The sequence below is a fragment of the Saccoglossus kowalevskii genome, chromosome 2, assembly GCF_978046115.1.
Source record: "Saccoglossus kowalevskii chromosome 2, keSacKowa6.1, whole genome shotgun sequence".
In the NCBI taxonomy this organism is placed as follows: Eukaryota; Metazoa; Hemichordata; class Enteropneusta; family Harrimaniidae; genus Saccoglossus; species Saccoglossus kowalevskii.
Window position 1 is genome coordinate 17396857 of NC_140642.1, and position 12570 is coordinate 17409426.

At 37.0% G+C, this 12570-nt stretch overlaps 1 protein-coding gene across 1 annotated transcript; it reads left to right on the forward strand.

Annotated features, from left to right (window-relative positions):
- The first annotated feature begins 2356 nt into the window (after positions 1 to 2356).
- LOC100373023 (putative G protein-coupled receptor 176) lies at positions 2357 to 8401 on the forward strand. Its single transcript, XM_085505013.1, has 3 exons — positions 2357 to 2531; positions 4553 to 4799; positions 6982 to 8401. Exons 1-3 carry the CDS (start codon positions 2357 to 2359, stop codon positions 8105 to 8107), a joined length of 1548 nt encoding a protein of 515 aa, XP_085361139.1. The 3' UTR covers positions 8108 to 8401.
- The last annotated feature ends 4169 nt before the right edge of the window (positions 8402 to 12570 follow it).

Consider the following 12570-nt stretch of genomic DNA (forward strand, 5'->3'; position numbering starts at 1 on the left):
CACGTTTAAAGGGCGGTTGTCGTCGCGCTACGCATGCTCAAGATATATTGGTCTCATATAAACAAAGACGACGACTTTGACTGTTGCGCAGATCAACGAGTACAAACTGAGACATTTCTAAGCTTTAATTAGATAATTTTTAGGTGAATAGAAGGTATTAAAGGAGTCACTGACAGTATTCAGTGCAAGTCGCGCCAAGGTCATTTCCATTTGAAGAGCGCATTGGATTGTAGGCAAATCAGTGTTTATCAACACAAATGTCACACATGCGCAGCGCGACGACCACCGCGCTATAAAGAGTATAAAAGACCTATCTGAAGGCCAAGTATCTTCGCCAAAAACCTAAGCGTTTTTTAAACAATTTTATTTAGTATAGGATTTATTGTGAAACTTGCACGTGGAAATATATTATTTTAAAAAAATACCAGACAAGTACACCCAGCCCACCGTGACGACTTACTCAATTCCAAGGTGAACTGGATACCATGGATAAAAAATAAATAGTGAGTACTGTATTTTGGACATTTATGCTGTTTTATACATATATGTGAAATGGGAGTAGAATAAATATGTATTGTTGTAAATAGTTTATTTGACCTCCAAATAACAAAAAAAAAAATGTTTCTCTCACATATTTCCAAATTCGTTTACATTATCCAATCGTCGTCCATTTTTCACCCACCACATTTGTTATATAATTTTCAAATGGATTCCGACGGCAAAAAGCTGGAAAGTCGGAGAGTTCCGTCCAATTTGTCTATAATCTGGGTTTTCATTTCGTTTTTTATAGACCTTGTGATGGTCTATGCAATTATTTTCAACTATATGAACTATGTGAACAAAGAATCATCAACAAAAATACTAACTAATTTGACTTTTCGTCATGCCATAACGTCATATGTTAACAACTGTGACAAATACTATAGCTCTGTAGATCCGTAAAACATTAACTTGCACGCTCACCCGAACAGTGCGAGGCCCGTTGATTGGCACAGGGAATATTACGGGAAATGTACATTTATCACGTGACGTCGAGAACAATTATACAGCATTTGTTTTCTTAAACAAGAATGCATGTGCCTTTTGGAAAGGGATTACCACTTGTCTTTCTGAATATCCGAATATTCTTCGGATATTTGCCAATAACAGAAAAAAATGCAGACTGTTTTAATGAATATGATGCAAACTATAGAAAGAGCTACTGTTGCTTTATCCAAGTGTACCCAGCTGTGACCATTGGTCCAGGAACGAACCTGACCTGAAAAAAAATAACTGAATGAGAAACACAGGGTAGCACTGTGGTTTCACTGATTTCACGGTTTTATTATTATTATTTTCATTTAAAAAATGCATTTAAGTTGAAGACGCAAGAGAATTTGTACATCACTGAATTCATAATATACATCACTCGTTTCTCACGTGGCATCCAACCAATCATTATTTAAATGATGATGTAAGCTGTCAGAATATGTCACTACCTATAATGTCGCTCAGACATTGTATCTCCCATGACGACTACTAGGATTCTCATATTGAGTTATTCCGTCAATCCTGTCTGTTGGGATAAATTATCTTTATACTCTTCTGGTTTCTCTCATTGGCCAGTCATTGTAAATTACGCGCATCGCATAAAAAACATAAAAGAATATCAGAAGCACATATACAAAAAATGCGCGCGTGCGCGCTGTCGGACACTCGGAGATAAGACGACAAAACAGAAGTCGTGTGCACAAGTAGATAGGGTTTATTTTCTATTGAGCTATCCTTATCTAGCACACAAGACATCATACATCGGAATATTATCAACGTCGTGCTCTGGTGAGAAGATGTAATGATGACAGAGGTGAGTTCGATGCATAGTAATCAATGTTATTCGACCTGATTACCATGGCAATGACAGGAGATTACTTTGGACCGCAGTGTATTATATATTGCCGAGTCACATGCACCCTCGTAGCGCACTTGTCTATAGGGAAGATAATTTTCAGTCGCTGTCTTTTGTTATCATGTTAGCTATAATATGGCATGTTTTGTGAAAACATCATGGAAGACGATCTCCGCTACGGAGACATATGTTAGTGATTTCGTTTGTAACAGACATATTTGGTTTATACCTAGACAAATTAACACTGGAGTTACAAGTGGAGCAAGTGTAAATGTGAAATGTGGAAGCAAACGGACACTAATTAAGTATCACCCACCTTCGTCATGTGCCTCGGTTCGATAGTCATATTTGGGGGTGGTGACGTCGAAATGGACGGTAACTAGCTATTTGTTTCGACGGAGTTCGCTATCTTGATGTCAGTTACATTTCCTGTGCCTTAGTAGATTTATACCATATTGCCGATATTTCAACATGGCTACAATAACTTCCAATGTATCATTTACATCCACGCCGAAACCAGGCCAAGATACTGCCTTTCAGGGAAACGTGTTCGGGTATTATGAAAACATAATAATAGCTACAAGTCGGGACTATTTTCAGCTGTGTGCTTGTATATTATTCCTGTGTACGTTTCTCTCTACAATAGGTGAGTTTTGATTTTTGTGTTTACATATCGACAGTATGTCACGTACAAGTGCGATGGTGTGTATATATTCCTTTAGGTGTCAGATCATGCTGTTTACCGCATAAACCGGCGTGTCAGCTATGACACCACGATTATCGTGTGAAAATACGGTGAAGGTTGTTTCCTAAAATTCAGATAAAACCATCATCCCGAAAAAGCCATTTTTTAATATTTGTCCATTGTGCAGCGGTGATATTACGTAACAATTCATTTTACAATATGACTAGAACGATATTGTTACCTAATTAATTTCCTAATTGTCATGAATATTAATGAAGAGAATGGCGTTGTTCTTTACTCACTAGAAAGCTGATAATAGTTCAGTTATAATGCTAGTTTTAACATAAAAAAGCAATGACAATATTTCGTATCAAAATCTGTTTGCAAATAATCGTTTTACTATTGGTCAATAGTATGTACAAATTTTAGTTCACTCATTCTTTTTTCTGATGATGTCCAATTGCAGCAGTTTCCGTGGACTACGTACAGTAAAAGCGTATCTTTGTTTTCACCAAATGTCACATTTTGAAGTATATCCTTGCCACAAGAAACAATGGTAAAATGCCCTAAAGAGACAAAATATTCTATTTTCAATGTATATTTGTGATCGATTTTTTTCCGAACTGAATACGGTTACCCCATATTTTTAATTTGCTTTCTTCATACCCGTAGCATGGTTTATCAAAATAAATAAAATGGTAATATTTTTTACTTTTGTGTAATATTCTACCTGAACATCGTGATCCTGATAAATATTATGCTCGCAAAACTATCCGAGGCACTTGCAATCTATCTTTCGTCGATATTTTCACTACTAATTGGATTTCACTGTGCGGCACTTCATCGAAAAAAAGAATTAATGAAATGGATATCAATCATTCCATCGCTTAATATATCGTGTATGTGTTCATTTAAATAGTTCTGGACGCCATGATATAAATACAAGCTGGACTCAAAGCCGTTGCCATAGCAACTTACGTCACAGCGTCCGCATTTTTAAATTGATCTCGTATTCATTGAAGCAAAACAATTCACTGTTAGAATAGTCTGCAATATAATTTAATATAAAGTTGCTTTCAGGTGCCCGTAGCGGGCAATCATACGCTGCCACATCGCTCATGGCTTGTACCGCAACTCGTGCGTCACGTAGATATAATGTCATATTTCCATGGTAACTAAAGATGTTGTGTGAAGCAAAACTCGTGAAACAAATGAGCCTGTTCATGTATATGGCTCATGAACTTGAAAGACTCAAAATGTCACATTTAATAAGAATGATACCTTGAAACAGAATTACGCTTCCCGTGCTAAGTCGCGTGATTCATTTCGGTAATTTTTTCCTGTGTCGATTTGAGAGCACGTGCCCTGGCCACGTGAGTTGATGAGCCGTAGTAGTAGACGCCACAATAAAGTTAAGGGTGGAACAAGATACTCAGTCTTGTACAGTATAAATTAATATAATATAACAAGACACGTGGCTAATGAGAATAAATAGTGAAAAAATCATCTCGACGAAAAATTTCAGAAATTCCAGAAAAATGATTAATCGTCGATTGAAGGTAGTTCAAACGCTTTGATGTCGGAGTTACACGATTGCTGTCGGAGTTACTTGATTGCATGTCGAGAGAATGAAGTGCCTCATTTATTGCACGAACACTGACAGGAGATGACGTGGTGGTGGGAAATGTAATGTGTGTTCTGAATGTTTACTGTACCATCTCGTAGTATAAGAGAAGCCAGTAAACAACCAATCAATATAATACTAGTATATGTTTTAATCGTGTTTGTAATTTGAGAAAATGGGACTTTGCTCACATTTATTTCTGGTCAACAGATGAGCGGAGCACTGGCAACAAAATCTATACTTCCAGTTCCTTCTGAAATCGATTCTGTACTATTCGTTTTTAATATTACGCGTTTATAAATCGGAGGTTTATTTTATCTGATAAACTACATGTTCTTTGCTCTTCTAATATTTATAGGTAATGTAATAGTAATAGCCGTCGTCTATCGGAAACCATCCCTCCAAACAATTACTCACCTGTTGATCGTCAACTTGGCTATGGCGGATCTGTTGTCAAGTTTCCTCTGCGTTCCATTCGACACGGTGTCCAATTTCCACCGGGGGTCGTGGGTTGTTGGCGTCGTCAGCTGCAAAGTGATACGATTTTTGTATTTCACATTCGTTTCCGTCTCCATTATCACGTTAAGTGCAATAGCCATTGACAGGTGAGTATGTGATATATCCGTTCCTTAATAATAACTTACGGCGTACGTGTTACCGACAAGGCTAGACACAGTCATCATGTACGAGTTATAACTTGGGCGAACCGTTTTTTTTTTTTTTTTTTTTTTTTTTATTCAACGTCTTGACGGAAATCGATTTTATTTCACGGCAATAAATACTACAGACAAGCACGATTCATTTCCTGACGAGTCTGAGAGCATGTTATTGAATGGATAAATATATATTGAGTGGATTTGCTTTTTAAAAATATTATATAAGTATTGGCATTCTTGTTCCGACATCTTACGTCTATTGGTTGTATTCCAGCATGCACATAAGGACAAACATGATTATACTGACTATTACGTAATTATTCTTTTATGCTCAAGTTATGCTCAAACTTTACTTTTTTTTTATCCAGTATCACATTTTGCAGTGGAAATGACAAAATTCATGTCTATAAAAATTATCCAATTTGCAACAAATTCCAAATAAATCTATGATAAAACATCATTTCCTTTAATATATATAGTGATAATCCATGACAAACACAAGCCAGATTATACATATGAAAGTCGATGTTTGACCCATTTCAGTTGCGCGTGGAAAGGAGCTCGGTAACCATGGCAGTCTTTGCATCAGATTTCACGGTTACAATCCGTGCATTTTAGGGTTCCACGGATATTTAAAGAACCACACATAAGATTTCTATAAAACTTGGCACGTATGTGCTCTTAGGGGGAAGTCACATTTGTTTATGGTCGTTCGTGTAGACTCATTGGCCAATTATTAGGTATTTCACAGATATATCTCTAGCAGTTCTTGTCAAATTCAATGGCGCTCGGAAAATACGTGACTTTAAATACACCACAGACAACAAACTAGAGATGTACATATTGATTAATTTCCTCTTTGTTATAACATTTCTAGTTACTATTATCAACTAGTATTATTCCCTTCATATTTTACATCTCAATGGTAGCAAAACTTCTTCTTTAAGACTTTTTTTCAATTTTTGATTCATTTTAAATATGTCTTAAATCTATTTCTTGCTCCAGTACATGGGAGAGTACTCGCCAACTTTTGACTGTTGTCTTGAATTTGCGAACATCAAATTTGTTTTAATGTTAACCAACTATCTTGAATGCATCTTTTTACCACATTTTTCAAATTAGCCGATCGCGATATGTGATAAAAACGGCATGCGAGGCATTTTTTTCCATAAAGCTCTGCTAAATGATTGTGCATGTGAAGTAAAAAGTATTCTCCTAACGGCGGCCATTTTGACAGTATGTTTTTTTTTTTATCATTGCTTCCCATTCTGAATTATTTAACAAATCTGGGTTTCAAAAATTGATAAAAATACATTGTGTTCTACGGAATTGCTCTAAAAAGGGTTTTCCTAAAATGTTTATGTTTTTACATTCAAGTAGCCAAATCGTGGGAATGCGTAAATTTTGTCAAAAATCTCTGGCGTAGTATTATTCGTATGCTACCACATCTACATTCTCTGTAGTGAAGAAACCGCTGAATGGTACTCATTTGATTGATCATTTTGATGTCGGAGTTAGAACAAAGATAGTCTGAGTATCTATATTATAGTAGAGTTGCTGAATTGATTTTTTAAATGGCCATGACATTTTTTGTGATCGATGCTTTGATGTTCAGAAAATGTAAATGATTTGTAAGCAAAATATGTTCCACTCGTATTTCATATATGACTGTGTTTATTAATCGTTATTTAAAATAAAAGCATATGTGAAAATTTTGACATTATAACAATGAAATAATAACACTGCAATAAGGACATTCTGTTTTCGACATTGTGAAATTATTTACAGTATTTTTTACCAAATAATATCATATGTATTAAAGTTATTTTTCATACATGAATAGTTTGTAATTTCATTCAGCTTCATTCAGCTTCTTTCAGATAGAAAATATAGCGAATTATCTTTTCTTTCCGTAATATATTTTCGTGTAATCGGTAATTATGAAAATTACTTATGGTTACATAGGGAATACATTTCGTTATGAATTATTCCTAATATATATTTTTGAGTTATCTCGTCAAAATCAGTTTTTTCAGACTTTTTTTCTCTCAAAAAACGAAAGAATTTCACAAAGTCAAAAATTATTAATCAGATTATTTTTCTTTGACTCAGCGATTTTTTCTTTCTTCAGGTACTACTCCGTTGTATATCCACTGGAAAAGAAGATAACTTCTCTCAAGGGTAAACTAATGATTGTGTTTATATGGGTTCATTCAGTATTGATCTGCTTGCCCTGTCTGTTCGTGTACGATGTTGTCAAGATACCGGGGACAGAAAGAAGCGTTTGCGTGGACGTATGGAACGCTCGCTTTCAGCAGAAAATCTACCTTGGTCTATGGATCAGTTTTACTGTGTTTATTCCGTTAGCGATAACTTGCCTAGCATACTGCTTCGTATGGCGGGCGTTCCGATTAAGTCAGCGGAGGGTGACCATCATACAGACGCTGAAAAGACCCAAAACGGCTGCGCACACTCCGTACGCATCCATGACGGAGATGAAATTGTTGAAAATGTTATTCGTAATGGTTTCCGTGTTCTTGGTGTGTTGGGGGCCTTACGTGGCGGTGATCTTCTATCTGACGTTTGCATCGACGGCATCCATCTCGCAATATGCCGTCTTGACGGTTTCGTGGGTGACCCGACTCAATGCGGTTATCAACCCCGTCATATACGGCTATCTCAATAAACATTTTCGACAGGGTTTTTACGACCTGCTCAGATCGTGTCCGTGTAAATGTGCGAAAACCATACATTTCAGAGTGGACATGAGCACCGTTAGCCCGACTGACCATCGCGTTGTTACGTTGCATCTGCAGAGGAGAGATAACGCCCCACCCATACCTGACAACGGCGATATATTTGTAGTTTCGAAAAACGGCATCGAAAATAAAAACATTAATGGGCTAAAAAAAATTAGTGTCGCCGAGGTGCATAGGGAAGACGTCCGAACGAATGTACCTTGCAGTTCGTCACCGGGAATACCACCTCCCGCTGGAAACGAAGAGGCTTCGAGCGGAACAAACCAGGATTCGCTAGAATTGAAATCAAATTGGATGAAAGGGTACGGAACAAGAAAAAGGCTACTGCCACCGTTGGGAAGTACGCCTGAAACACTCGTGGAAACAAATAAGAAGAAAAGAAAGGGGAAGAAAAAGAGAATGAAACGACGCAAATCATTGGAAACTCCGGAAGCACATGACGAACTACGGACATTGAAAGGAGTAGGAAACGTCACAGCCTCAGTGGGCTCTTTGTAAGTTCAAAACACAGTCACTTGATTGAAGTGCGAATTTGAGACAATGCCATATCGATCATGACAATCGACTAAGTATATATTCCATCCAAAAATGAACTGATCTTTTTTACTTACTAAACCGCACACACGAGGCGGAGCCGAGATACTATTTTGTTGTCGGCAGTTTTTATTCCTATTACACATGAAATCAATAATGAGTTCAGGTCATTATTTTTATTAACAAGAAACCATTGTAACAATTTTCTGCAATTCTGTCTAATATATTTAAGAAAATAAATCTGCCAATTTTTATATATTAGTTAATAATTTGAATAATAGCATGTTTGAAAAAAAAAACACTCTATATATGCAAGGCCGTGGCTTTATCCTTCACAAAGCAGTGAATTTAAAACCTAGTAATTATCCACGTACGTGAATTTCCTGCAGCAGTGGGCAAACACAATAAACAGTTATGTTGACGAGAGTGACGACTTTACAGATTGGTTGTAACGAGTGACAGGTATGAAATTGTACATGCGCTCACTGGGGAGTTGGAATGATTTAACGAGTGACGTAGTATATGGCCAATTAATCATGGCAATAATGTCATTATTGGTGTCATATAATGGTTGTTAGGTGTATATTGCTCGTTAAAACCTGGGAATCCTACATGTGTGTTGTTTTATAGAGCGACAATTGTCCATTAAGCCTAAATTTCACATTTTCTCTGATAAGTCACATTCTTTACCAACGTTTGTTAGTATATCGTGTATTTCCATTCTCATACTACTTCTATAATAATAATAATAATAATAATAATAATAATAATAATAATAATAATAATAATAATAATAATAATAATAATAATAATAATAATAATAATAATAATAATAATATAGATGTCCCTCACTGGTATCTGGTCACTTGTTGCTTTGGGTGCAAGAACCATACGAGTGTGAGCACCAGGATCCAACCCTATGTAAAAGATGACTGCTTCCTTGTGGTCTCTACTGGAATCACACATGTGACGTTTCGACGTTTATTCAGAATGCTCTGTACTAAGTTTACGATCAATGGAGGCGGGGAGAAGAATGGTATTTTTTTCATCGCTGTATCACTAATAGAGATTTTTTGGCACGTTTTCACCAACTGGTATATGTAGTATACGTGGAGGGAAAAGACGGGGAGTTCAAACGCAAAATCTCGATTTATTTAATTGAATCATCTTCAAACCATGTGTCAGTATCATTTGCTTCTTCAGCTGATTTACCGATACAAAAAAAAAACAAAAAAAACAAACAAATGTACAGTGTTCTCGTGTTGGCAGTGGACTGCCGTAAAAACTAGGTTGTCTCCGTCGAAATGTGTTGATGGACTGAGAAGTCAGTACAAACTGGTCTTGATTCCGGGTAGAGAGTGAGCAAACAGTAAAAGTGACGGCATGGCAGAATGTACATAAATCATTTTGGTCGAATACTATTCCTAAAATAAAATCCGGCACGCCGTTTCACAAATCCGATTTGATCAGGTGACTGAAATACTTCAAATCGCTTTGTGAATACTGTAGGTGCTAGTATTTTACATTAACAATGCATCAAGCGAGAATTCTGCTTGTAGTACCCGCCACAGGCCCGTAGCCAGCACTTTTAAATAGGGGGTTTGAAAACAACAATAATATATTTGACATGAAACGTGTAAATTTTATAATATTCAAAAAGTGTATTTAAGCTCTGTTACAGACATTTTTATATTACTTTGTGTTACGTTGATAAATTATTTCACATAACATCTATGAACTATTTTACCATTTTAGATAAGGGTTCCTGAGCCATTCCCCACCCACAAACACAAACACACCCACACCCTACATACACTACGGCAAAATGTTGTACATCAAACCGACAAGACTGTACGTATCTTAGCATTATTGTCTAAGCATTTTAGGGCAGAATGCTACTCACGAGTTTTTCGCTCTTTGCAGATGTTAGCACACATAAAAGTGACACGATTTCATGTCGAAATCTGTCTACAATTATTCATTTTAATATTAGTCAATTTTTTATTATGTAATTTTAATTCTGTACAGGGCCTCAGCCCGTCGTACAAAATGTAATGAGTAGAAAAGTGCATAGCACATTTTAAAAAACAATACAGCATCCATGTAAACATATGGTTCTAAGTTAAGCTGGATTCATAATCATCTCGTCGCTTGAAAACTTTCAAAAGATACAGAGCTAGTTGATATATGGTGTGACAGTTTGTATAGCGACGAAGTAAGCCCAGACTGTCAGTATTTGCATAATTTCATAGGGTTGACAAAAGATCAGCCCGTAGATCATTGAAAATGGACATATAAAAACAAAGTGAATTTCATTTTCTACCATGCTAAATTCAAACGTATCACTGCAAAAACTAAAAATTGTGTGTGTCTGCCTAATTCAACATTATGTTTATGGCCAAAACAGCGAAAACTCGTCAGTATCTCCCAGGTTTTAATACTACTTTGATTTTTTCGAAAGTACACAGCCTTGATGATTTTGAAATTGAGGCATGCCATTCTTGCTGACAACAATGTTTTATTCTTTGAGTAAATATCTCTAAGAAATTTGCAAACCAAACAACAGTGGCGGATCCAGCAAAATGTATTGGGGGGGGGGGGGGCAAGCTTCGCTTAATATTACGGAGCGTAAGTCGCAGAGAAACTATGCGTAACCCAGATGATATGAATCGTCAAAAGTTTGGGGGGCATGCCCCCCCCTCTGGATCCGCCACTGCCAAACAATGCCGAAACCATATTTGAACAGGAGATTTTTATGTGGGCTTCCCAAGTGAGTCTGCCGGTCTTGTCTAATCGTTTAAGCATGACATGCCATGTTTTGGTGTTCAAGCTATTTTTTAATCAATATGAGGTACAACGCTTAAAATAACCACTGCATAATGGCAGCCTTCCACATTCGTCCAACATCGCTACATTGTTTGTATGACTATTAACGCTAAGTTGTCTGTACCCTTTCGATTTCCGAATTTACGTACCCCCATATCGCTACAATAAAAAATAGCTGGCACAATGATTGCATCAAACAAATTGAATGCACTAACCAATGGCATTTCTTACAGTATAAATTTGTTGGTTCACTGTAAATCTGTTTTTAGAGGGCGGTAAAATAATATGCATATAGTGGCAGTTTAGCAGCGGTCTCAATAGACTTCAATGACTACATCTACTTTTTATGAACCCACTAAAAATATAGTGAATTTTCGAAGACATCAAAAAAAAAACGTGTAAAAAAATATGTTTGAAAAATATGATTCATCGCATAGTTTCAGTGCTGAAGCAACACTGTGGGGTAAATTGTTAGCTGCAAGAAGTTGTTCGACCTATATAACTCGTGATGATAAATCTTCGGCATTTGTTTAATGATATGTTTGTCAAGAATTTGTTTTTGCGTATCTGTTAACCGACTTAATTAGCTGATTATTAGCGAATTGCTGTGTTATGTCTGTCATCGTTTAGGTCTATTTGAAGTTTTGGACGGAACTTGGCTCAGTGATTTGGAACTAATTACGAGATAATCGTCGCTATTCTGGCATCCGTAGTTATTAATGTAGTGAACGATTAATCAAAAGATATGACGTATTCAGTACTTAGTATGATTGGCTTTATGATTGAAGGTTACGCCCTCGAGTCTTTTTACTGTTTTGTAATTGGTTAGAGTTTTGAAAATGAATAAAGAGAGTTTGAGTTGGTCTTGACGAACACAGCACGACAGACGCAGTAGAGAGAGAGAGAGCAGTCCTGGAGAGTCGAGAGTGCAGTCCAGGGGCGAGCCTTGAGGCAGTCCAGTCTTGGGCGAGTCTTGGTTCAGCCTTGTGAGAGTCTTGGGGACTTTTCCCCAGGGGGCTGTGTCTTATAGAGTGCTCCAAAAGATCGACTAAGACGAGAGTTGAACCGTATTTCGTTGTGTGTGCCTTATTTGACTGTAAAGTATAAGTGACTTTCCCGATCCCGTACCTCAAGGGGACGAGATAGAGAGACGAGACGAGTTTCCCTCCTGACAAGTGTGGAGACCCCGTGGAAGAGAAATTACCCCTGATATGTTCATCCCGTAGCTGTACACTATTGTCCAATAACACAGGCTACACGTACTAATACAATAGTTGACTACATTTGGCTGATACACTTGGAACAAAACAGTATAAATGCCATCATTAACTTGAAGAATACAAAACTAATGAACCAAACTAGGAGAGTACAGTGTCGTATTGCCGTATCAATCCCGTTCGATCCCCACACTTTACTAACTGAGCGAACAATGGCACAAGACAAACTGCCCTATTCAGGACCACCACATCATTCAGAGAGTGACCACCATTACATTATAGTTTCAATGTTGCTTTAATATTTAACATCAGCTGCTTGAACGCGATCTTCATTACACCAGCGCGGATTCACCGAATAAAAGCTTGCCCATTTATAACAACCTG

Excerpts from the sequence above, each read along its gene's own strand:
- LOC100373023 (XM_085505013.1), top strand. The coding sequence starts at position 2,357 with ATGGCTACAATAACTTCCAATGTATCATTTACATCCACGCCGAAACCA. Across the intron at positions 2,532-4,552 it reads TACGTTTCTCTCTACAATAG|GTAATGTAATAGTAATAGCC; the intron begins GTGAGTTTTGAT and ends TAATATTTATAG. Across the intron at positions 4,800-6,981 it reads AGTGCAATAGCCATTGACAG|GTACTACTCCGTTGTATATC; the intron begins GTGAGTATGTGA and ends TTCTTTCTTCAG.